General features: G+C 35.5%; 1 protein-coding gene across 1 annotated transcript in view; it reads left to right on the top strand.

Moving 5' to 3' along the window:
- Positions 1-26496, top strand: part of LOC138155437 (sodium channel protein type 1 subunit alpha-like) — a 225373-nt gene that overhangs the window by 166801 nt on the left and 32076 nt on the right. The window contains exons 19-22 of the mRNA XM_069080688.1: positions 9767-9887; positions 14181-14335; positions 16635-16808; positions 17875-17997. Of these exons, the coding sequence (XP_068936789.1) occupies positions 9767-9887; positions 14181-14335; positions 16635-16808; positions 17875-17997 (573 nt within the window). The remainder of the gene's footprint in view (positions 1-9766; positions 9888-14180; positions 14336-16634; positions 16809-17874; positions 17998-26496) is intronic.

The following is a 26496-nucleotide window of genomic DNA, read 5'->3' as shown; positions in this document are numbered from 1 at the left end:
TAGGAGGGAAAGGGGAAAAGGGAGGAAAGGAGAGTTAGAGAGTAGATTAAGTAAGGAATTAGTCCTAAACAAAACAAACTCCAAGGATGTATAAAAAATCTTTATAGCTCTTTTTGAGGTGGCAAAGAAGGGGAATTTGAGTGGGTGGCCCTAAATTGGAGAATGGGTGAACAAGTTATGGTATATAATATGATGAAATAATACTGTGATGAAATTTTATCAATATAATGACTAACCAGAATTGCAGAGAACTACATGTTACCCACTTCCTGATAAATAGAAGAACATCTAAGACTGAAGAATGATACTAGCAATTTTTGGAAATAGCCAATCTGGACATTTTTTTTTTTATTGACTACACAAGTTTATAACAGATTTTGTTTTTCTTGTGTTCTCTGTGGGGGCAGGGGAGGGCATGAAGTGGATCTTGACTAATAAAAAACAAAATATTTTTTTAAAAAAGAAATAAGGCAGTAATAGTTGTGACTGACATGAAAATAAATGTTGCTGTTGCCTGTCAGATTACCCCTCCCCTTCTTCTCAGAGTAGTGACCTTGATATTAAGAACTGGAGTAAAGGAGAGAATAAAGATAGTGTTTGGGTGAATAGATGTATGAAACTGAGAAGGAGCTTGTTAGGATCTGCATTTTTTCTTCTTTGTCCTCTACTGAGAAGGAAGAAGGAGAAGGTGAAAACAGGAGGCATGGTAAAGATGGTTTGAGAAGTAAAGAAAAGGTTTGGAACAGATGCCATAGGTAGGGCTAGATGAAGTCATTCAAGGAAGAATAAAAGGACTGGTATGTAGCAATAAGTGCCCGTATGAAATTGGATAACAAATTCAGAAGTGGATCAACTCAACATAGTTGTATAACTTCCCCTAGCAGCATGAGTACATAGAATTGTATAGAAGGCAGACCATGGGAATAATTCAGGCCTGGAGTTTAGTAAGAAATGAGCTTCAATAAGACAGTGAGACAAGAGGGAAAATACAATGTAAAGTTGAATGTGTTCAAACAAATGGTTAAGATTTTGGAGGGCAAGTTCCATAGGAAACTGGAAAATTGAAATTTTGGTCAGATAGAGGAATTACAGTTATAGATTGTGACAGAAGAACATTTGTGAGTGATGTTTACATCAAGGACCTGATCATCCCTGTGTGGGGCTGAGGTAGAATTAAGATCAAAAGAGTTGGAGAACCAGGAAGCAAGGGTATTTGGAGAGATATCAATATGTCAGTAGAAATCTCCAAGTATAAAGTTTGATATGGAGAGGAAGACTATGAACCTGGTACTCAAATTTGAGAAAACAGGGAGAATGGCTGAACTAGATTTTTGTTGTTGAATCTTTTTCAGCCATGTCTGACTCTTCATGACCCCATTTGGGGTTTTCTTGGCAAAGATACTGGAGTATTTACCATTTTCTTCTCTGGTTCATTTTACAGATGAGTAACTGAGGCAAACAGGATTAAGTGACTTGTCCAGGCTCACATAGCTAGAAAATGTCTGAGGCCAGATTTGAATTGAGGAATATGAGTCTTCCTGACTTCAAGCTCAGTATTCTATCTACTGCACTACCTAGCTACCCCATAAAATCTAGATTGGTTGTTATAACTCGATCAAGTGAAGCTCAAAAAGGTCATTGATTGAAAGTGATAGAGGAAAGCCTGGAAATATCAAAGAGAAACAAAAAGAATATCTACTCCCTCTTTTTCCTCCTGGTCCATTATGATAAGATAAAGCATGTATGTGTGTATGTAAATATGTGTGTGTGTTTGTGTGTGTATAAAGAGAGAGAATATTGTCTTCTAGGAAGATCCACATTTTTTTTTAAATTTTTTTTATTTATAAAGCAATTGGGGTTAAGTAACTTGCTCAAGGTTACATGGCCAGTTATTTCTGGTTGTGGTGCTGAGTATCTGAGCCCGGATTTGATCCAGGTCATCCCAACACTGGAGCCGGTGCTCTTACTCGCTGTGCTACCTGGCCGCCCCAAGATCCATATTTTTTATGATTGCAGGATGAAAGTAGCATGAAAGGACAAGATCTAATATGAAGGGCAGTTTGTCAATAATAGAATAAAGACTGCAGAGAAATCATAGATTTAGAGTTGAAAGAAACCTCAGAGGCCATTTTACAGATGAGAAAACTAAGACCTATGGAGGTTAAGTGACTTACCTAAGATCATGTAGGTGATAAGCATCAGAGGCAGAATTTGAACCCAGATCTTCCAACACCAGAGTTAGTATATTTTCCATAATACTATGCTACCTTCCCATTGAAAAGGGGGTGGGGAATAGAGAGTTGGCTAGGGATCTAGAAGGGATTGGCTGCCATGGAGGAATATGAGGGAAATGGGAATAGTGGTTAGGGAAAAGATCCCAGGCCCAAACTCTTAATCACAGGGATTCTGAGAAGAGTTCTAGGGCAAGAGATTGCCATACCCTTTCTAGTAGCAGTGTTAATGTTGATATTATTCTCCAAGGAAAAGAGAAGAACTTGAAGTAGGAATGGAGATTTTGAAGTATGTAGACAGCATTAGGGTAGATGATGAGGTAGGTATTCATGCTGGCTAGGTTCTTGGTGGGATGCCTGGATGGAATGAGGCTAAGTCTGGGGCCTAACCTCTGATCAACAGCCAAAACAACTCTTTCCCAGGGTCAATCCCAAAATTAAATTAACTCCCAGTATGAAGATAGGATCTCTAGCGAATCAAAGGATCACTAGTCCAGGTGGTAAAGGGGATGTGGTGGCAGGATAGATGACAAGATGTAATGTTAATGTGATTTAAGATCTTCTCTCGCCCATTAATAGGCCTCATTTGGAGCCCATTTAGGGAAACTAGCTTATAAGAAGGTTTTCACACCTTTTGCTAATTTCTAATTAGGCACTGAGTCACAAGGGTTGTGATGCCTTCTGGCTCTGAGAAGTGCATATATACCATGAGTTGGTATTTTGCTTTGGGGCCTCACTTATGAGAAGGATCCTATGATTCCCTGGTCAAGATTCTGGGTGGCCATATGTTCAGAGCTCCCCACCTGCTTAGATATAAAGGCTCTCTTGATCCAGGGATGTATGTAAAGCATACAGCAACATTGCTCTGATTCAGGCAATCAGAGCCCTGTCTGTTGGTCTTTATTTCTCTGCTTGTCTTTTCTCTGAAGTTTGGGGTGCTGACTTTTCCCCTGAACTAGTGAATGTAATTTTAAAAGATTGTTGACCCCTTAAACAACTATCTTTCCTAGTAAAGCAGATCTAAGAACTTAGACTGTAATCTCTGCAGTCTAATGGGGAAGACAACATGCAAATAAATATATACAGAGCAAGCCATATACAGAATAAATAGGAAATTAACAGAGACAAGACACTGAAATTAATGTATTGGGGAAGGCTTCCAAGTAAAAGATGGGATTTTAGATGGGGCTTTAAGGAAACCAAGTTGAGTAGAGTCATCATTCAGGTGTAAGATAGGATACAAATGTGAAGTACCATATTGTCGCCTTTCTGCTAGTCACTCTGTTACTAATTGTCCTATGAAAGTTCTTGAATTTTACCTATAAGAGACTCTTACTCTTTATTTCCAAGATTCTTCATGTGATCTCTGCTTTTTCTTTTTTCTGATTCTAAATTGTTTTTTAAGACTAGAAAGTCCAGGCAATTCAATTGACAAGGTACATTTATTTGATAATGTTTTCTTTCCTCTACTTCTATAAATGCAACTTAAAAACATATAATTACAGCCAGATATAACTTTATTTTGAAATAAAAATTTTCAGCTTACTATCTTTAGTTTCTTTGTCTTATGAATAAAATAAAAGTCACTGCATCAATTGATGTGGCTTGGTTCTTCCAGGTATTCTAAATTCCAGTCCCTCTAAAGCACAGGAATGTAATAGTACTATTTATATTACCCATAGTTCTCTTTCTCTTAGGGACCTTCCTTTCACTCTGAACATGGCACAACATTATTTTTCAAAGGACACAGAAACATAGTCCTTTCATGCTGAGTGAAAACAAAAACAAAAACAAAACAAGATCCAAATAAGGTTAACAGGGTTGTTGTATTTTTTTAATAGCCCAGTTTTTGAGACTTTGGGAAGACTTATCTGCATAGATGGAAGGATTGACTTTTAGCAGTATGATGTTAGCCAGCATTTATATATAGCATTTTAAGGCTTGTAAAGCACTTTACAAATATTATCTTACTTTGTCCTCACAACAACCCTGAGAGGTAGGTTCTATTATTATTCCTATTTTCTAGTTGAGGAAAGCAAAACAGAAGTTGAAAGACTTGGCTGAGATTATATGGCTAGTAGGTATCTGAAGCTGTATTTGAACTAGGGTCTTCCTGAATGTAGAGGAAATGAGATCAGATGGATTTGGGTCAGATTTTTAGAAAGCCCTGAAAGCCAGTTTAAGTAATTTGAAACCTTGATTGCATTTGCTCAACTTTTAAAAATCTATTCTCAATCTTTTTTCTAAAACCTGAGAAATGGAGAGGGGGGAGCCAAAATCCAATTAGATAGAGCTAGCCTCCTTTTCTGAATTGTTATTGCTCAATCCAGTAAGAATGAAAGGGAATTAATCCATATGTTTGCCCTGAAACCTTAGGTACAGGATGATCCCTGAGATACCTTTGGAATTCTAATCTAAATTTATCTGAAATCTGGCCAGTAGCTGCTCAGTTTTTTTGATTCTGGGTAGATTTCTCTTTACATCCACTCAGTTCAGGTAAAGGTTAGAAACAGGACCTCCATGGGGCTCCGGCTCCCACCACCTCCAATCCTTGTAAAAGAGGACTCTGAACAAACTTTGGAGCTACAGAACCCACAAAATGATACAGGGAAGCTAACCTCTCACTGAGGACAGCCTGGCAGGCCAGCAGGAATAGGCCAGCACAGCACTCTAGGAGCCGAGCCCAGTCCCACTCTGAGGTTTTAGCCCCAGGGTGGGCCTGACCAGCCACCAGCTGGAGGGACTCCAGATCACCAGCAGCTGTGGTGGTCCAGAATTATCAACACATAGATGTTAAGGACAAAGTGAGAGGTCAGTGCAGTGTGGACTCTTGGACCCAGTATTTGGGAGTGTGTCGGCTTTTGCCCCCAGGACAAGAAGCCACTGAGGGTGTGGCCCAGCCACTGCCATGTGGAAGCTTCAGCTCCTGGCCTGCAGAGTGTAGGGGGACCAAGTGACCAGTCTGAGGGGTAATCACTCTTACATTAATCTGCTTGGATGTGGATTGTGGTCTAGGGTGGAGGTCCTGGTGTGTGTGTCCAGCTTGCCAGAGCATGTGGAGGCTTCAGAGAGGGCACCCAACTAATACCTCCAGCAGCTGAGAAAACCCCAGCGTTTGGAATGAAGCTCCCCTGTCTGGTAGCAGAGTCCTACTGTGGCAAAAAGCCCCAGAGTCAAGTGACTGAGGACCAGGGAAAGGAAGCAAACATGACCAGGGAAAGGAAGCAAAGCAAACAGAAGAATCCAACATTAGACTCCTATCTTGGGGACAAAAAGGATCAAAGCATGGAACAGGAGGAAGACAGTGAAGTCAGAACTCCTGCACCAAAAGCTTCCAAGAAAAATACAAGCTGGTTACAGGCCATAGAGGACTTTAAGAAGCAGATAAGAGAAATGGAGGAAAAATTGGGAAGAGAAATGAGAATGATGCAAGAAAATTAAGAAATGAGAGTCAACAGCCTGACTGAGGAAAATAACACCTTAAAAAACAGACTAACTCAAATGGCAAAAGAGGCTCAAAAAGGCAATGAGGAGAAAAATGCCTTAAAAAGCCAAATTTGCCAGATAGAAAAAGAATCTCAAAAGCTCACTGAGGAGAATCACTCCTTCAGAATTAGATTGGAGCAAATGGAAGCTAATGACTTTATAAGAAATCAAGATGCTGTTCAACAGATCCAAACAAATGAAAGAATAGAAGGCAATGTGAAATATCTCATTGGAAAAACCACTGACCTGGAAAATAGATCCAGGAGAGATAATTTAAAAATTATTAGACTACCTGAAAGCCATGATTAAAGAAAGAACCTAGAAATCATCCTCCAAGAAATTCTCAAGGAAAACTGCCCTGATTTTTTAGAACAAGAGGGCAAAATAGAGGTTGAAAGAATCCACCGATCACCTCCTGAAAAAGATCCCAAAAAGAAAACTCCTAGGAATATTATAGGTAGGTTCCGAAGTTCTCAGAACAAGGAGAGAATATTACAAGCAGCTAGGAAGAAACAATTTGAATATTGTGGAAACACAATCAGGATAACACAGGATCTGGCAGCTTCTATACTGAGGGATTGAAGGGCTTGGAATATGATATTCTGGAGGTCAAAGGAGCTGGGATTAAAACCCAGAATCACCTACCCAGCAAAACTGAGTATCATGCTTCAGGGGAAGATATGGTCATTCAGTTGAATAGAGGACTTTCAAGCATTCTTGATGAAAAAACCAGAGTTGAATAGAAAATTTGACATTCAGATATAAGAAGCAAGAGAAGCATGAGAAGGTAAACAGGGAAAAGAAATTATAAGGAACTTATCAAAGTTGAACTATTAACATTCCTACATGGAAAAATGATAATTGTAACTGATGAAACTTTTCTCAGTATGAAAATAGTTGGAGGGAATAGATAGATAGATAGATAGATAGATAGATAGATAGATAGATAGATAGATAGATAGACAGACAGACAGATGTCTATATTGAAGGGTATATGGGCATATGAATACATATGTGAATGTGTATATAAATGTTTACAGGTATACATAGATAGAGGGCACAGGACCAACTTAATAGGAAGGGATGATACTTAAAAGGTGAAATTAAGAGGTGAGAGAAGAATATAATGAGAGGAGATGGGAAGAGACAGAATGGGGTAAACCATCTTATATAGAAGAGGCAAGGGAAAATGGTTACAATGGAGGGGAAGACTAGGAAGTCAAAAAGGGAATGGGTCAACCTTATTCTCATTGAATTTGGCTCAGGGAGGGAATAACATACACACTAAATAGGTATCTCACCCTACAGGATAATAGGGGGGAAGAGGATAAGGGGAGGATGATGGAAGGGAGGGCAGGCTGGGGGGGGGAAGTTGGAAGCACCCACTTTTGAAAAGGTAAGGGATCAAAGTAGAGAATAGAACAAGTAGGAGGTGGGATAGGAGGGAGGGAAATATAGTCAGTCTTTTACAATTTATCTACTATGGTAATGTTTTGCATTAGCCACACATGTACAACCTATACTGAACTGCTTATCTTCCCAGTAAGGGTGGGTGAGAAGGGAGGAAGGGAATGAATCTGGAATTCAAAGTTTTAAAATCAAACGTTTAATATATATATATATATATATATATATATATATATATATATATTTACACATATATCTATATAAATACTATTATTAATACTATTTTACATGTAATTGGGAAATAAGATATACAGGCACTGGGGCATAGAGATCTACCATGCCCTACTAGAAAAGTTGAAGGGGATATGGGAGAACATATGGGAGAGAGCAGATTGGAGGATGGGATATCTTGTGGGACTGCTATTTTGGGGCGGTGGGTAGGGGAAAAATGGGGAGAAAATTTGTAACTCAAAATCTGGTGGAAATGAATGATGTAAATCAGAAGTTAATAAAGCATTTGAAAAATGAAAAAAAAAGCTATGTACATAAGCTTTCATCATTGAATAGAAACCAGTAGTTGTATTGCTGTCAAAATCTCTTAACCAGTTCTCTTCTGTCTCTGCTTTGCCTCACAAGTGTTTTCTCTGGCTGTTGCATATGGCCAATACTATTGTCACAACTGAAGAGTACTAGGCTATCTCACCTATTATTTAAAATTAAAATGATACCATATTGCTTGCCTTCTCAGTTGGTGGGAGAGAGGCTGCTGGGGGGGGGGAGAGAAAATTCAGAATTTCAAAAAATCTAAAAGAAAGTTAAAAACAAATACATAATAATTCACAGGCACAGGTCTCTTAACCTCTCTAAATCTCACTTTCTTCATTCATAAAATAACATTTTACAACTAGGTAGTGCAAACAATGAAATCCCCTGAAGTGGCTGCCTTACTTGAATTTGTACTATTCAAAGTTATTACTATGTAAAATGTGATAATTGGTTATAGCCTAATGGAAACCTGTAGTGCAAATTTGAATAATGCAACCACTTCAGGGCATTCTTGCTAATTGGGACCTAGCTATATAATGTTTCTAGTACCTAATGCATTGTGTCATTGTGAGGACCTAGATGTAAATGTTAGCTGTGATTATTATTATTACCTTCCCTGATTATTATTAGAGTCAAATGTGATAATAATTGTAAAGCACTTAGCACAGTGCCTAGGACATAGTATAATATAAATATTCACTGTCATTATTATTATTAAAAATGTTACAGTCCTTGCTCTTGAGTTTATATTCTATAGCTCTTAATTTAAAAATAAATTTCTGATAAGTATTTTTTATTAATCTGCTCCTCCTCCTCCAGTCTCCCCCATTAAGTCAAATAAATGTGTATTTCATTAGTGCTATCTAAAATTGATGAAAGTCATTCTCAGAGTTGTTGGTTAGTCTATTTCCCCCATTCTGGTTTCACAGAACACATTGACATGCCTTTGGAAACTTTCTGTGTTCTCTGTAATTGTCATAGATCAAATTAATTTTCTCATCCACTGTGCTTAGACTTCCTAGACTTATGTCAATATAATCTTTAACCTGTAGATAAGAGAATTGGACTTAAGGGGGAAAAAAGAACCAAAACATTAGATGAACTTTACAGAAACCCATTATAAAAGTAAGGTTGTCCTGCATAGGAGGACCTATTGTACAGTGTAGTGATGGGAAAGGGGAAGGGAGAAACTGAATGTAAAGCTTTAAAAAAAAATCCTGGGTTCAAGTATAAGCTCCACTGTTGATTTGAGTAAGTAGTCCCTGGGAGTCTCAATTTTCTCATCCATAAAATTTGGACCTTGGACTATATAAATTCTGATGTCCCTTCCAGCTCTAACATTGTAAGATTCTATTCATCCATCTAGGGAAAGTGAAAGTAGGCCACTGCATTTATTCATGAGATGAAAGAAAAACTCATAAATTAATCATTAAAATGTAAAATAACATAACCAATGCCATTCTCAAAAGAAAACAGTCTTTCCTCCTTCCCCCTCTCCTTCCTACTCCATCTGTCTCTCTCTGTCACAGTCTCTCTCTGTCACAGTCTCTCTCTCTCTCTGTTCCTTTTTCTTCCTCCCCAATACTTCTTAATACAAACTATTCTACATGACTTGCACTGAGTAAATGATGCTAACATTGTCACTGACACCACTGAATTTTGAAATAACATCTCATTATTCTGATTGAAAGCCAATCACCTTATACCTCTGAAGTTTTGTTCCCTCCTTTAACTCTTAACTTCCAGGAAACTCCTGTTAAAATTCAATAATCCAGGATTTTTTTTTATATTGTTTCCCATCCAGATAGGTAAGTGCATATGCCATTTGGTTTCAGGCATTTTTAGAAGTTCTAGAAAGAACCATGTGTATTTCATTATAGTGCTAAAATTGATGAAAGTTATTCTCAGAGTTGTTGGTTAGCCTATTTCCCCCATTCTGGTTTCACAGAACACATTGGCATGCCTTTGGAAACTTTCTGTGTTCTCTGAAACATCACAGGTTGGTGCTAAATCACATTCATAGCAGTACACCTTCCTGCCCAGGTCCTTTGTTACTTAATAAAGTGTTCTTTTTGTTTTGTGCTCTTTCTATGCAGAAACTCAATGAGAGCAGCAGCTCATCTGAAGGAAGCACTGTAGACATTGGGCTTCCTGAAGAGGAGCAGCCAGTAGCAGAACCCGAAGAAGCCCTTGAACCTGAAGCCTGTTTCACTGAAGGTAAATGAGTCAACCATCTGTTTTATTGTATAAAAGAGAAAAGAAAGAAACTGGGTGCATGGTAATCTGGGATATTTAAATGATGACAATTTAAGAAACAAAACTATCCATCTGTCTACCTCCTCCCTCACAAAACCATGAAGTACTTAGTTATGTTGCAAATAGAAAAGCAATCCAATATTTATCAAACATCTACTGTGTGAAGAACACTGTGCTAAGCATTGGGGGAAATACAAACTTTAGGGAAGACAAGGTTTTATCCCTGATGGATCCAGGAAAGGAAAAACATACAAACAATAAAATAAGATAGGGATTGAAGCTTAAGCTGTCATTTCCTTAGTTTAGGGCACTCCCAGAGAAGCAAACACCCTCTACCAGTACAGATGGACACTTCCTGTCCTGTATAGAATACATACAGTCTTAAAACAGGGAGTTCTTAACTTTTTTGAGTGTCATAAACCCCTTTGGTAATCTGGTGAAACCCTTTTTCAGAATAATTTTAAATGCTTAAAGTAAAATATATATAATTAAAAGGAAACAAACTACATTGAAATATGGTTATCAAAATATTTTTTAAAACAAGTTCATAGACTCCAGGTTAAGAAATCCAGTTAGAGAGTTGCCCAGAGCACTGAGAGGTTAAATCACTTGCCCAGAATTACACACAAAGACAAGACTTTCTGCCTCTGAGGCCAGCTGTCTATGATAGTCTTCAGGGTGGGGAATCTATACCATACTGTGTCTCATATAATAATGAACATCTCATGTAAATGATATTACACAATAATATGCAATATTAAATATAAATTTATATTACTTGAATTCAGTAAGCATCTATTAAGCATCTAATATGTTCCAGGCACTATAATGGGCACTAAGTTTATAAAAACAAAAACTAAACAGGCCTTTGAGGCAAGGGCTCACATTCTAGTGGGGAAATCAGCACACAAAGATAAGTAAATGAGAAATATATACAAAGTAAATGTGAAATGATTTGGAGGGAGAACAAGAAATGCTAATAATTGGGGAGTGTGTCAGGAAAGGCATCCTATGGAATATGACGCAAAGGGAGTGTTAAGTGAGGTTAGGTATTGCTAGAGGGAAAGGGGAGGAAGGAAGGCTTTTAAGGATGATGAACAGAGTTTTTAAAGACCTAGACTTAGGAGATGGAATGTCATGTGTAGGAAACTGAAAGTTGGCCAGTGAGTTGGAGTCAAAAATGGGGGGAATAAGGTGAAATAAGACTGGAAAGAATGGGTCTAGCCAGATTGTGAAGGGCTTCATATGCCAAAAAGAGAAGTTCACATTTGATGCCAAGCTACAACACTCCCAGGTGATGCCAGGAGAGATGAATTAACTAAAGATATTATCAAACTACATGGAGCAATTTCCCTTTGATTTGGGTTTTTAAAGACAGCAAGGAATTTAGTAGGGAAAGGGAGGATTTAGGCATATGAAATAACATGAAAAAAGGAATAGAGGCAAGATGACCCAAGAAATGCTTGAGGGACAAAGTAGTCCAGTTGCCTAGCGTATAGGATAGTATGAACTAAATGGACTAGATTGATGCTTAAGGAAAATGAATGTGGTAGTTGTAGGAAAGCTAAATTGAAGAAAGAAGAGTGGAGAGGCAGATAGATCCATTAGAATGCTTTTGCAATAATTGGAGCTGCTATCTGGTAGCTAAGGGAAGCAAAAAGCTCTAGGAAAGAGGTAATGAGAACCTACACTATGGTAATGTAGTAGAAAGGAGACAATGGATGTGAGAGGTATTATAAAGGTACAATAAGGGCGGCTAGGCAGCGCAGTGAGTAAAGCTCTGGCCCCGGAGTTGGGAGGACCTGAGTTTGGTTCCGGCCTCAGACACTTAACACACACACACACACACACACACACACACACACACACACACACACACACACACACACACAAACTAGCCGTGTAACCTTGGGCAAGTTACTTAACCCCAATTGCCCTCCAAAAGGCAAAAAAAAAAAAAAAAAGGTACAATCAGTGTACAGGAATTGGTGACAGCTTGGATGTGAGAGGAAAGCAAGAAGAAATTGAAAATAACACCAATGGGACTAATATAAAAGATTAAGTGAATGAATAGTAGATAGAGTAATGTCAGAAGGAAGAACAGATTAAAAAGATAGTTATGAGTTTGAGATACCAGTGAGGCATATCTGAAGCAGAGGAAAATATTCGGGCTAAAAAACAAAAGGGGGGAGACCATATGCAGGTATATTCAAAAGTATTTTCCATAGTATTATACCTCAGAAAAATACTGTTGATATTGTTGAAGGTCAGTCAATTCCTTAATTGACATCTGTCTTTCACTACAATTAAGGCCTTAGTTATAAATGCCTAGAAGGAATTCTTAACTATCAATCAAGAAGCATTTATTAAGCACCTACTCTGTTCCAGTCATTATGCTAAGCACTGGGCCAACTATTAAGCAAACACATTCTCTTAAAGCAAACAAAAAAGATGTTTGATTTAATGTGTTTGCTTAAAAATTTTTTTAAAGAAGAGCTTTAGGACCAATTGGACTTTGAAGACAAGTCTAAATTCTCATTTATAGAAACTGCTTTATAGGCACTTGATTATGCATTAAAACTGGACAAAATACTTATACCCAGTTTTAGTAAAGTAGTTAAAAATGTTTGTTTTGTCATTTTCCTCAGAAGAACTATGGAAATTAATACTATTAATTTTATTAATAATATTAATTAAGCTCTAGGAAAGAGGTAATGAGCTAATTTTCCTAGAGCTAATTAATTAAAATTAATAATATTAATAATATTTATTAAGCATAACAGATAATAATAGCTAACATGTATATAGAACTTTAAGGTTTATAAAGAGATTCACAAATATTATTTCACTTTATTCTTAAAACAATCTGGAGAGGTGGATGCTATTATTATTCTCTTTATACACATTAAGAAATTGAAGCAGAAAAAAGTTAAATGACTTGCCCAGGGATACACAGTTAGTAAATGTCTGAAGCAGGATTTAAACTCAATCTTCTGGATTACAAATCCAGAACTTTCTCTACTGTGCCAGTTAGTTGCCTCTAAAAGATGAGCCTTTTGAACATAAGGCAGTAAGTTTAAGATAAATGTAATACACCATGCCCGGAATTTTTAATCCCATTTTGTTTTGTTTTCATGGGAATCTGAATCTGTTGGACTTTGAGAGTTAATGGGCTAGCATTCTTCCTAGTATTTTCTTCCTCGTATTATTTTATCAGTCTAGAATGTTCTTCCTTTTCTTCTCTGCCTATCTACCCTCAAGACCGAACTTGCATCCCACCTGCTCCATATGAACTCTCCCTGATATTCTTCTGTTGCTTTCTTGTACTCTTATTTAAATGAGTTAAGTGACATGGTGGAAAGAGCACTGGATTAGGAATCAGGAAGTCCTGAATTTGAATCCTACCCCAGATATTTAGTAAATGTGTCTGTCTGCTTTAGTTATCTCATCTGTTAAATGGGGATGACAATAGCACTTGCCTCACAGAGTTGTTATAATGATCAAGTGAAATAGCATTTTGTGAACCTAAAATACCTCTATAAATGCTGTTGTCATTATTCAGCTTTTTGTGTCCTTGTTCCCTGCTCCTCCCATTACACTTCATATCCCCAGAGTATCTAATATGTAGTAGTATGTCTTTATATGGAGTATGTGCTCAGTAAATATTTTATTGACTTAATTTTTATATAAAATCAAAACAAACAGGAAGAAATAAGAAGGTGTTACTGACAAATGTGGGCAGTGCCAGGGCAATCATATTTTTCTGAACCATGCAATTTTGGAAAATCATTACAATGATGCCCCAAACTCTCCTAAGGAAAACCCAAATAGCAGAAAAAGCACTAGCTTCAGAGTCACAAGCTCTGGCTTAAAATCTTGTCTCTGCTCCTTCCTAGATTTGTTTTAAAGTCTCTTCTCTCTGATCTTTCTGTTTCCTCATCTCTGAAAATGAAGTTGGACTAGATGTTTGTTCCAGTCCCTTACAGCTCTAAGGCTATGTTCCTAATGTATCAGGAGAAGCTGACTTTATTTTTATAAGTTTCTTTTGGTAACTTGCTTTTGATAATTTGTTTTTATTACTTCACATGTCAAATGCCATAGACTTTATGGTAAGGTTGAAAGTGCAAAGAGAATTACATCCCAGAAAGTTAAGATAAGTTAATTCTAGTTAAATAATTAAGAAGGAAGGTGTCAAAATTATTTACTTTGCTATGAGTTGTTTCAGCTCTATATGTTTTAACCCATTCCCTACAGGCTGTGTACGAAGGTTTAAATGCTGTCAAGTCAGTGTGGAAGAAGGCAGAGGAAAACAGTGGTGGAACCTGAGAAAAACCTGTTTCAGGATAGTTGAACATAACTGGTTTGAGACTTTCATTGTTTTCATGATTCTCCTCAGTAGTGGTGCTCTGGTGAGTGAAATACCAAGCTAAATTATTTTTTATAAAAAAAAATTTCCTGGTATTTTCAAATTAGAAATTTATTTCCAAATTAATTTCACATGCAAAATGTGAAAAATTTCACACTTAAATCTTTCATACTATAAACTTACATTTCTCGACCTACATTTCCCATAGCTACTCTTTAAATGAACTAATTCTTTATTTCTGTGGATTTTCAGTAGTTGATCCTGAAAAACTATCCCTAAAATGTCTTCACATTCACCCAGTGGATATAAATGATTAATTTTTCTCCTACTTTGTTAGGTAAAGAAAGCTGTGACATTGTAATAATATATATGTTATGTGAGGTCCTAGGTTCAAGAATATATTCAGAAATGTGCTCTTCTGCTTTTGAACAATTTAGGAGATAAGAGTGTCTAAGTCCTTAGGGACCACTTCTCAATCTATTTAGTGTTGTGTTCAGTATTCTGCTACTCAGGAAATAATAAATGTTGATGATAATAAACTCTTAGGCAACATGCCTAAGAGGCTCATTAAAAGATTTTATTTCCCTTTATTATGCAAGTGTTTAATTATTATCAAAGTCAATCAACATTTTTAGTGAGTTAGACTTTTCTTCCCTAAGAAATTCAAGGTATAATATTACAGAAAACATTAGGGGAAAGAAAGAACATGAAATAAAGATGGAATGATTTTAGTTTCTCTATCTGTAAAATAAGAGAGTTGGATTAGATGGTCTCTAAGATGCCTTGAAGCTCTTGTAGTTCTGTTTCAATGAGAACCATTAAAAAAAAATCCTGTATTGTTGCACGGACATCTCCTTTTTAAACTGGTAATTGTGACAGAAGCCTATGATTTAAGAACGTCTATCTAACTGTAATTCTTTACATTGAATATAATCCTATCTGAGAGTCATCTCTGGGGTTCCACCTTCTACCAGTGACTGAAATAAAATTACTCCTATGTAGAATACATGAAGGAGAAGTTCCCAGAGGCAGACACTATACTAAGGATTACAGATGATGTGGGATTCTAATTCATCATGGCAAATCATGCATTCATCTCTACTGAGACAAAAAAAAACTATCAAATACACTAAATGAGCAGAAAGGAGCTAGGTAAAGTCAGTATTTAGCAAAGGTGAATGAGGGAGGATGGGTCAAAATATTACTTTATGAGGACGTGAATTGCAGGATATTCATTTGCTTTTACTTTCCCTATTTACCTTATAGTAATTTACCTTACCTTATAGTATATACTTATATACTAGTAAGCAATAAAATGTCCAAGAGATGGGTAGCAAAAGGAGGAAAAATGATAATCCTCCAACTTTTAATCTGAATAACTGAGCTCTGGTCTCATCTCTATTTTTAAATAATTGGTAGTAGCCAATAAAAACTTGAAATCTAGAGTAATGTCTCAAATAAAGCTGTTAATTATAAATTGATTCAGCGAAAGCCTACCTTTTTCTTCTTATTTCTTGACTTCCCTAGTAATATGCACATTTCACCCAAAATGTTTAATGCTGGAAACTGTAGGCCTTTGGAAAGGAAAGAGCAGTAGCCAGCATTAACAGGCAGCCCTCCCACAACACATCTGTTAATGAAGTAAGTGGAGACCAAGAAGTAATCCAAAGGGAAAAATCATTTTTTTATATGTCAAAATGTTATAGACTCTACACTCTAGGCTATATTATACCATATAATGCCATCCTATACATACCATACCATACTGTATCGCACCCCAATCCACTTTATCTCACCCTACCCTACTTCAATACCTCATCCTATCTTACTCTACCTTAATCTACCATACCATACTATACTGACTGTACTGTACTATATTCTACCATACTATATACCATTCCATACCATATAATACCATATGGGTAACTAGGTGGTGCAGTGGATAGAATGCTGGGCCTGGACTCAAGAAGTCTCATCTTCCCGAGTTCAAATCTGGCCTCAGGCACTTAGTAGCTATGTAACCCTGGGTAAATCACTTAACCCTGTTTGCTTCAGTTTCCTCTTCTGTAAAATGAGCTGGAGAAGGAAATGGCAAGCCATTCCAGTATCTTTGCCAAGAAAACCCAAGTCAGAAGAGTCAGAACTGACTGACCAAAATGATAACATACTGTACTGTAACATAGCAGCTATAATATACATATGCATGTATGTGTGTATACACACAAACACATATACACACAAGCCATTATTAGTGGTATTTTTTAAATTTTTCTCTTGACCATTCAAACTAGTTTACAGATCATGATATGCTGTAAATACTAACATATCTCTCTTTTTTACAGGCATTTGAGGACATTTATATTGAACAGCGAAAGACTATTAAAATCATGTTGGAATATGCTGACAAAGTTTTCACTTACATCTTCATTCTAGAAATGCTTCTAAAGTGGGTGGCATACGGCTATCAAACTTATTTCACTAATGCCTGGTGTTGGTTAGACTTCTTGATTGTTGATGTAGGTATTCTATGTATTTATCTTTTTATCTATAGAGTTTATAGTTGAGTTTGGCATAATTTAAAAATAAAATTTTAATGAGTCTATGTCAGTTGTCTGAGGACAAGCTTAACTAAGGATGGAGAGACTTGGATAATGACTTTTCAGTCACAGCAGCTCTCAAAATGACATCTTCCAAATCATAGACTGTTGGTATAGGGAATATTCACACCATCAGTTTTCCCATCAGTAAAATGAAAATAATAATATTTATGCTATTCCCTTCCTTAGGATTATTGTCATTGAAATGCTCCTTTGTTCATTTTTGTCCTTCATAATCAAAGAAGACTCAATGACATCATGATGTTGGGGTCAGAATGCTATGTAGACCTTAAAAAAAAAAACAACTTCCACCCAGCTCAGAAAACTTATATTTTGACTTCTCATTCATTAATATGGAGAAATTTAAAGTAGATTTTTATGTTAGGATGCCTATATGATATACTGTTAGAGTTTATTCTCTCCATAGGTTCAAATGAAATGCCAAACACAAAGGTAAGGTCAAGCTGTATGTGGAATCTAGTCACTTAGAAGACTGACTTAAATGTGTTTACAAAGAAAGGTAGATTTGCATCTACTGATGAGTGAAGGCAGTATTCCTGTAATTTCAGTTGAAATATCAGCCCTTGTATTTTGTCAATGGGCCACAATTGAGTTGATGAGATTTAATCAGGATTTAAAGAAAAAAAGGAACAGAATGGCAGCTACCTTTTTTTAATTACAAAATTATAGCTTTTACCTATATTCACGTTTTTTTCACTTGTTTCTTTTACATAGGTGGCTTCCTCTACCAGTAAATGTCAGTGGAGTATTTTATAAGATACATGACATATCAAGTATTAATTAATTGGTTTTCTTTACCAAGTGTCAATGAATTCATTTTTCTTAAGAAAAAAGTTCTTTTCTTTCATGGCTTCATGAGAATATTCTACATTTTTTTCTTTTTTAGAAGCCAATACTCATTATGTTATATGTGCAAAAGTCATTCTAAATTAAAAGAAATACATTGCTTTTCTCTTTTGTACAGGTCTCTTTGGTTAGTTTAACAGCAAATGCCTTGGGCTACTCAGAACTTGGTGCCATTAAATCCCTCAGAACACTAAGAGCTCTGAGACCTCTTAGAGCCCTATCAAGATTTGAGGGAATGAGGGTAAGACAAATGAAGGAAACTAGGGTAATGCATGCAGTAGAAAGAGCTCATGCATGCAAAAGGAATGGCAAATCTTTGCAGAAATGCTATACTCTTCCTCTAATCTGTTGCATATTTACCATTCAGAGATATGCAAAACACTGGACTTTCCTAGTCCTAATAATGATCACACATCACTGGGCTCATCCAAATTGCTATATCCACATCCTAGTCAATGTCTAGAATTTTTCTGTTAACCAATACAAATAAAAAGAGTGTTATACTTGCTATTACCAGTTACTTATCCAGCCCTAGAAGTGAATTAAAGAGAATTCTAAATCATGTGCTTCTTTCTGGTCATTGATACCTGAACTGGATAAAATGTAAAATTTGTCATTAGGGTATTGTTTTAGGGTTTTGTTTTTTCTTCTTCTATGATCCCAAGTGAGAGATAGAGTAATGTAGTGGTTAGGAAGCCAATCTCAACTTCAAGAAAACCTATGTTCAAGTCCTGCCTCTGTCACATAGTGACTCTATGAATCTGGCAAGTCACTTGACTTCTCATCTAAGCAACTCACCAAGACAATAAGTGACTGAATAATTGCAGATCTGCATTAGTATAGGTAGTTTCCTCACCCGCTGCTTTCTACATCAAAGTAATCAAGAGCTCTAGACCAAAATTTAAAAACAAGCAAAAACCAAAGCAACTGATGACTGAAAATATCCAGGTGTTAACATAGGCTTAAATATGGTTGGGTTTTTTTTTAACTTTTTCTATTGGATGCTTCAATGTTGGTTGCTGATTAACTTTCCAGCTGAAATATTATAATTCATAAAAAAAACATCTAAAACTTGCATCATTTTTTGAAGTATCCACATTTTGCTGTCACAAACTTATTTTTAAAATAAGTTTATTCTCTTATCAATTGATAACAATAAAATAATTTGGATTTTAAAAAATTTGTCACCGAATGATGGCTCTTAAATAACCCAAACTTACTTTCTCATTTACCAAACATCATATAAGTAAACTGTGATTTTCTTTTACATTATTTTTGGAGACTCTTTGTTCAGGATCCTGGTCAGAAAAAAACATTATCATATTTTTACTTGTGTGTGTTCCCATACTCCATTTATTATAAAAGTATAGTCTTTTTTTGAAGAATTTTTATGGTGTTGTAAAAATCTATTCCACTTTTTAAAAAATTAAATTTACAATTCTATAAAGTACAGTTTGTGAAATAGATTGATTTCCTGTGGATCAATCTCTCTGTTCTCTAAGGCTTAGTATTTTAAAAGTTAACAGTGATTTTAGATTTCAGTTTGTATTTAATTAATAGTTTAGAATGTAGTTGACTCTTAAGGTCTCTTGAAAAGTTAATTTAAAAAATACTATAAATGCTAGCTAATTGGATTTAAGAATGTGGGGTTTATCTTACATTCATGATCCATGTAAACTCATGAACTAATTTAGGCAGATCAGGAAGATATTAGCTTTTGAGCACAATATAGATAATAGGAATGTCTTATTCACTTTCCTGTAGAGCTAATCATATTTTCATAAAGAAATTTGTACAGGAAATTCTGACAGTAACATATTTATCCATGAAAAACAATTGGCATTATTTATACTTAGAATCTATCACTTATTTTATTGGGGGTTGACAATTTCTTTTTGTTCTAAAGATGTATTTTTCACTGGGGAAAATTTCAATTTTGTATAAAATCTGAGTTTTGTACAACACTACAAATTTGAAGCTGTCACATCAAACTTTCTATGATTTAATCATTTTGTTTAAAACCTCAAATCATTTATAAACTCATGAGTCAAATGTTTCTCTTATGATGATATCATTGCTAATAATATACATGTTTAGATATTCACAGAAAGAGACTCAGAATTTTATTTTTAAAACACTATCTTTAATCCTGGCATAGTGGTAGAGTTGAGCTTGAGGTTAGGAAAACCTGGATTCAAATACTACCTCAGGCACTTACTAGCTGAGTAAACTTTTAACTCCTTTGTGCCTCTTTAGGGCTTATCTGCTATACCAAATGGCTGCTGACCTGTTTCTAGGGAGGTATTGCCCATATTAAGATAACCATACATCTGTAGATAATCATATCTCTGGTTCCAGTGTTTTCCTTGCTATTCAGCAATAAAGAACTCTCTAAAATGCATCTGCTTTTAATGATTGTATACTTTTAACTAATGGAAATAAAAAAAAGTAAGCTCTTAGTAGTCTCTGTTAGGGAAAGTAGAGAAATTATTTAGTTTCAATAAATCAGGGTCAGTCATATATGTAGTCTCATCTTGCAATAGGATCTTCACACCACTAGAACTTCCATCCACTTCAGTCCAAAACCATTTGGCATTGTCAACTGACTGAGGTTTTTTCTCTTTTCACCCATTTGTAATTTTTTTCACTGTGGAAACCCAGATAGAGACGATGATGATTGATGATTCTACCCAGAAACTGAGCTTTGAATGTATTCAAATACTTTCTTTTTAATTCTAATTCTTGTAGCACAAAACTTCAGTAGCTGCAGAATTGTATGCTAAGCATAAAAAAAGCAGTCTTTTTTGTTTGCTTGCTGAATTACACTTTGGTCATTTCAAAGCATGTGCTTATTATGTGTACAGCATCACTGAATAAAGCATGTTTTACAGTGCTTGACAAGGAGGCATAAAGTGATCTATCAATTATCATACTGGCACTTTTAGTTTTGCATGATTGATGCACATTTCTGGCTGACAGCTTTATACATTTATTGTATTTCAAATTTCCAGTCCAAATTCTTTAACATGTAAAATTGAACTGAGAGAATTGATGTCTTTAAATATCTATAGTACCATTAAATTTGTATTTCTTTAATTTCCTAATCTAAGAAATCTGTTAAGATAAATGCCTTATTTTTCAAAAGTACTCTAGACTTCATTAATAGGGAAACTGACAGCATCATATACAACAACTAACACCAAATGTTCTGTCATATCAGGTTCCTAATAACAAACTATATATTTCTATTTTATATAGGATAATCTTTCTCCAACTTGGATGGGGTGGAGCGCTGGTTCCTCCCCTCAACCCTTTATAATGGGTACTGTATTTCCCCTTTTGCTACCTTTAATCCTTTCACTGTGACTAGTTAATGTGCAGTGGGGTGGGAGGGAGTGGAGAGGTTAATTTGAGTGTCACAGTAGGACATCATAGTCAGACTTTCCATTCCAGTTCCCCTTTTCAATTGCTTTACATTTTCTCCAAAACTTGCCTCTGGGACCTGAATTTGGTCTGTGTGATCTTGGCCCCAGCTATCAATTTATTTGGAAAAGTTCATTAACATTGCTTTAACCATTTACAAATTAAGTAATCCACACTTGGAGAAAACGTGTTCATATGCCTTTTGGGGGTTGGGGGAACCCTTGGGCAATTCATATAGAATGGGTGTTTTAAATCCTCAAACTTGTCATGAAAGGATGAACTTTGCTTCTTAGAAAGTTTGTCATGGAAATTGCAAACCAGAAAATATGCAGTACATTTCTTGTTCTGCTGATTTGAGCAGACACAAGTGTCCAGTGTGCTAGGTTTCATAGGAATGGATATTGATTGTGTAACCATTCTCATTCTTTGTTAAATGTATGTTTAATGGAGATTCTTTTCAAAATATAAATGTAAGAAAATAGAGAAGTGGTCAGTGAATTTATGAGGTTAGTGTTTAGAGAAAATGAAAAAAACCACATTGAATCATAAAAACCTCCACTCTCTTGGGTTCACACATTTATTCCCATCCTACAGTTTTACAGTTTTAAAGCTTTAAATATCTTTTTTGTTGTCAATTAGGCAGAAATAAGATTTCCTTTCTTGAATGAAACTAGAGTCTTGACAGTCTTGGTAGGTTTTAGACAAGAAATTATTCTGATTAGAGAGAAATATGTCATTACTGATTGAATTAATAGTTTTTAGAAAGCATATATATGTATATGTATATATATATACAAGTACATATATGAAGGTCAAAATATTAATAGCAAAAGAATCTAAATTTTATTTAATCTTGAAATAGAAAAGCGTTAGTCAAGAGATATAGTTTCTGTTTTTAAGGGGGAGGCAGGGTTGGATTTTAATAATGAGCAAAGTCATTGCATGAGAAAAGAACATTGCCACTCTGCTCCACACCCTTTACCAAGTGATCTCTTTTTTAAAATACCATATTCCATAAAAATTGTCAACCCAACATTCAATTTCCTCAGTTTGATGTCTTTTGATTTTGATCTGTAGCACTGCTTAATTAGATACTTCCTCTCTTTTGAGATTACAGAATTATTAAAACCTATGAATGGAACTGATTTTAAATTTAGAAACCATTTATTCAAGGAAAAGGGCCAGGTAATCTTTAGAGTAGAATCACTGTCGATATCTATTTGTTTCCTTATTCATTTTATGTTGAAATTAATGATTGGATGACTTTAAAGTGCAACATATTGGAAAATATTCTGAAATGGGAATCAAGAAGCATAGGTTTCAGTATAGCTCTTCTATTCACTTGGTTTACTATCCTGGTCAATTCATTCCATCTCTTTCCTCATCAATAAAAGGAAAGGATTCAACTAGATGGCTTGACCTTTAGGTATTATGATTATAAGGCTTTAATTATATCATTTATGTAAATTAAGCAGAGATATTTATTTTAAAGGGGTCAGAAAATTTAAAGTGTTGTCCATCTTCTGTATTGGTTTCAAATTATTGAGCAATCTAGAATGTGTCACTATGATGAGGGTGGGGGAGAGAAATGGCATCAAAATTACATATATAAGAGTAAGATTATATACTTGTAGCATTTTCTGTTTCTTTGAATACCAAAACAACAGGTAATCTCTTATGTATGATGATTGAATAACAATTCCCTATCATTCAGAAACTTTAGTATATATGTTAAATAGTTAAACATTTATATAAATAAATATATCTAGTTAGTTTAGTTAGATTAAGCATGGAAAATATTCAAATTATAAACTGTTATAAAAAATTGAATGATGAATGTTTTTATTTTCAAATTATACATCTTATAAAATTTTCCAGAAAGTACTGGACTAAAGAAAACATATGGTGACATTTAGGGTGTCAAAGTAGAAATCTTCCTGCAAAGAAAAGTATATTTTCTGTTTGTCTTACCTCATTTAAGATAGTTCCTTTCTTGAACCTCTCTTATGTAGATTGAAACCTAAATCTGCTCCTTTCCAATTTATTGAGCCACCCTCTTTTGCTTTCTTTCCTTCCTTCCTTTCTTCTTCCTTTTTCTTTCATCTTTGTATCCCCAGTGCCCAACACAGTGCCATGACTATATATAGTAAAAATATACTAAGTGTTTTTAACTGAATTGAATTAGGTCTTTCTCCAATTGGAAAAAAAAAAAAACAACTATTCTACTTCTTTTATTTCTTACTTGAAACTACACAGATACCTGTCTTTTATGAGCTTAGTACCTTCCTGGGATTTTATCCAAGATGATGTTTGTTTAGAGAATTGAGAGTGTTAAAATTTTACCATGTGATTTTTCTAATAGTATTTTTTCCATTGCTTTTCCAATGGGTGGGAGAAGAAAGAGGTAAAAGGGAGAAAATTGGGAACTGAAAATAAAATAAAATTGAATTTAAAATAAATAATTCTACTATGTAGAGCTAGGCAGCAAGAATAAAAGGTAAGGGATAGATCTCACTACTGGTCTAACTTGGAAGTCTTTAGAACATACTGGTTCAGAAGATATTCTTCTCTTTACATATTACAATATTGAACATTATAATCTTTCTGTTCCCTGGAATGCTATACTATGAAGGTAAAACTTCATAAAATCATTAAAATTAGAAAGGATTACAGGAATCATCTAGTCTAATAAATTTCCATGTCACCTCGTAGTCAACATGACTCCAGAAGTCAAAGGGAGAACCTGGATACAAATGTGTATATTTGTAAATAGCATTCATATTACAGTGTCTCTGAGAGACACTTATCCAGCATCTACTTGAATATTTCCAGGGATTTTGAACTTAGAATCTCACAAGATAATCTGTTTGATTTGGAGACAATTATAATTATTAGAAATTTATTTTAGTTGGACAAAATAAACTAGATAATCATCCTGCTTACTCCATTAACACTTCTGCACTCTGGGTGGACTTCCTTTAGCAAACTGATGTGAAGACATGAGAGTCGTCCAGGATAAACGGGCATGGATTGGGTGTGGTCTGTGGCACTGGACAAAATGTCCACTTTGGTAAGATCACAGATCCACTGGCATTTTAGAGAACACTTTTTTATAACTGCCACTCATTGGTTCTGGATTTTCCTTCTAGAACTGGACAGGTCTTAACAGCTAAAACAATATACTCCTGCTATAATTTTGAAAACATGGATATTTTTCTTCGGAAAAAAAATTAAGATAATTAGAAAAATGTTAATTTTAAAAAGTTATTCAAAATAAGGCACAGAGAGATTAAGTGATTGCTTTAATACCAAACAAATAATGGCACAGTACAGATATGTTATATGGGTCTATATGTTATGGGGATATCAGAAGTAGCAATATAACATTCAATCAAACTATTGAGGACACTCTACCTTAGCTCTGGTGTCTTCAAGTCTCCATTGTTCATCCAGGTCCTATGGATTATCTGAAGGAATTTGGACTAAGCTAAAAAAAGTAGTTGCATTCAACTACATTCCTGTGGGTATACTATTCCTTTACTCTTCTTACTGACATAGTTAATTCTCAAGAAGTATGGTAAAACAGGCTTCTGAATTATGGAGACTTTATTTGACAATATTTGTGGGCCCTTCCTGCTCTATTTATGATATTATCTGAAGTGATAAAAATTTTGCATAATTATCCTTTCTTTAACCAGCACAACAACAAAAAAATTCAGATACTTTCTTGTTATTTCCATGTTAATTTGTCTTCTATCATATTTTTAAAGCATTACTTTCAAATATCTTCCACTAGGAATAAAAGATACACAATTTTCTTTGCTATAGCAGACAAAGGATTTACCCTGAGAATCAAAAAATCCAAAACTCATTACAACCAAATTTTTTGGCAAAGCAATTTTAGGTAAATCAATATTTATTGAATGCCTACTATGTGCCATGCTTTGTGCTAAGCACAAGGGATATAAAAATGGGGGAAAAACCCTAATCTCAATCCATAAAGACCTTATAGTCTGATGGGGAGACATGTTAACAAATCTGTACAAAGCAAGCTATATCAGGTAAATAGGAAATAATTAACAGAATTAAGAGAGGTTGGAGAAAGATCCCAGTAAAAGATAGGATTTTAGTAGGGATTTAGGGGAAATTAAGGTAGTCAGCAGTACAAAGAGCAAAAGAGGGAAAGCATTATAGATACAGAGCCTAGAGATGGAATGTTTTGTTCATGAAATAACCAGGAGATTATAACCATCACCGAATTGAAGAGTATCTGCTGGGGAGGAAGGTATAAGACGTAAAGATAGGAGGGGGCTAGGTCATGAAAGCCTTTGAATGGCAAACAAAAACTTTTTTATTTGATCCTGGTGGTAATAAGGGGCCATTAGAGTTTATTGAGTAAGAAGGTGACATGATCAGATGTGTGCTTCAGGAAAATCATTCTAATAGCCAAATACCATGGGGAGAAACTTGAGGCAGGAAGATCAATGAGCAAGCTATTACAATAGTCCAGGTATGAGATGACAAGGGCCTGCACTAGATTGGTGAATGTAAAAGGAGAGGAGGAGGCCTGTAGGAGGGATTTTGCAAAGGTGGAATCAAGAGGCCTTGGTAACAGTTTGGATATGGGGGGTAAGAGATAGTGAAGAGTCCAGTATGACTCCCAGGGTGTGAGTCTGAGGGACTGGGAAAATGATGTCCTCTATAGTAACAGGGAAAGTAGGAGAGGAAGGGGAGTTTAGGGGGAAAGATAATTGGTTCCTTTTGGGATATTTAGGGATTTGGGGATGAGTTTAAATTTTCTGCTGGACATCTAATTCAAGATGTCTGAAAGTCAGTTGGAGATGTAGGATTGGTAGTCAGTAGAGAGGCAGATTTGAGAATCATCAGCATAGAAATAGTTAATTTAATCCATGGAAGGTGATAAACTCACCAAGTGAAGTAGTATGAAGGGAGGAAGAAGGCTCAGAATATGCTCCTCAGAACTGAGAGGCACTTAGAGTTGGAAGGCCTGGTCTAGAAGAGAATCTACCCAAAGGAGTGGTCAGATAGGAATTATGAGAACCAAGAAAGTGTCCTGAAAACGTAGAGAACTGTCAAGTAGGAGAGAGTGATAAACAATGTCAAAGGCTACAAAGAGGTCAAGGAGAATAAGGCTAAAGAGAAGACCACTGGATTTGGCAACTAAGATCATTAATAACTTTGGAGAGAGCAGCAGTATTGGAATGATAAAGTCAGAAGCTAGATTATAAGTGATTTAGAAAGGAGAGAAAGTGGAGGCACCTATTGTAAATCTCAGAAGTAATATGATAAATCTGGA

Source organism: Petaurus breviceps, unplaced genomic scaffold (genome assembly GCF_028583685.1).
Source record: "Petaurus breviceps papuanus isolate PSGF00001 unplaced genomic scaffold, PetGlider_PUasm1.0 91133, whole genome shotgun sequence".
In the NCBI taxonomy this organism is placed as follows: domain Eukaryota; kingdom Metazoa; phylum Chordata; class Mammalia; order Diprotodontia; family Petauridae; genus Petaurus; species Petaurus breviceps.
This window is presented reverse-complemented; position numbering and strand designations above follow the sequence as displayed.